This window comes from Camelina sativa, chromosome 11, assembly GCF_000633955.1.
Source record: "Camelina sativa cultivar DH55 chromosome 11, Cs, whole genome shotgun sequence".
In the NCBI taxonomy this organism is placed as follows: Eukaryota; Viridiplantae; Streptophyta; class Magnoliopsida; order Brassicales; family Brassicaceae; genus Camelina; species Camelina sativa.
The window spans coordinates 14,772,407-14,772,844 of NC_025695.1; the positions used below are offsets into that span (position 1 = coordinate 14,772,407).

Genomic DNA, 438 nt, shown 5'->3' on the forward strand with positions numbered 1-438 from the left:
AGGGGCTCAGGTTCGCAAAAGAAAGTTTCAATATGGCGACCAATAGTTTCTGAGGGGATGGCTTATTTTGGAGATATTGCTGTTAGTGGGTAAGTCATAATATGATGTACTATTTCATTTTTGTGCATCCTGTTCTTGTTTTAAGTTGGATGTTAATTTCTTTCTGGGGTGAATTTGTAGGTATGAACCTCCAAACTCTTGTGTGGTTCTTCATGATACTACCGAGCAAGAGATCCTCAGAGCCCCTGTTGATTTCCAACTTGTTGGACGTGTCAAGAAACACAGGGGAGTAGAAAGTATATCTTTCTGGATGCCTCAAGCACCACCGGGTTTTGTTTCTATGGGTTGTGTTGCATGTAAAGGCTCTCCAAAACCATATGATTTCACCAAATTAAGATGCGCTCGTAGCGATATGGTAGCTGGTGATCATTTTGCTGA

The 438-nt window shown here is 41.3% G+C and overlaps 1 protein-coding gene across 1 annotated transcript in view; it reads left to right on the forward strand.

Annotated features, from left to right (window-relative positions):
- Positions 1 to 438, forward strand: part of LOC104727970 — a 26,770-nt gene that overhangs the window by 13,359 nt on the left and 12,973 nt on the right. Inside the window, 2 exon segments of the mRNA XM_019231860.1 lie at positions 7 to 89; positions 181 to 433. Coding sequence (XP_019087405.1) covers positions 7 to 89; positions 181 to 433 — 336 coding nt within the window.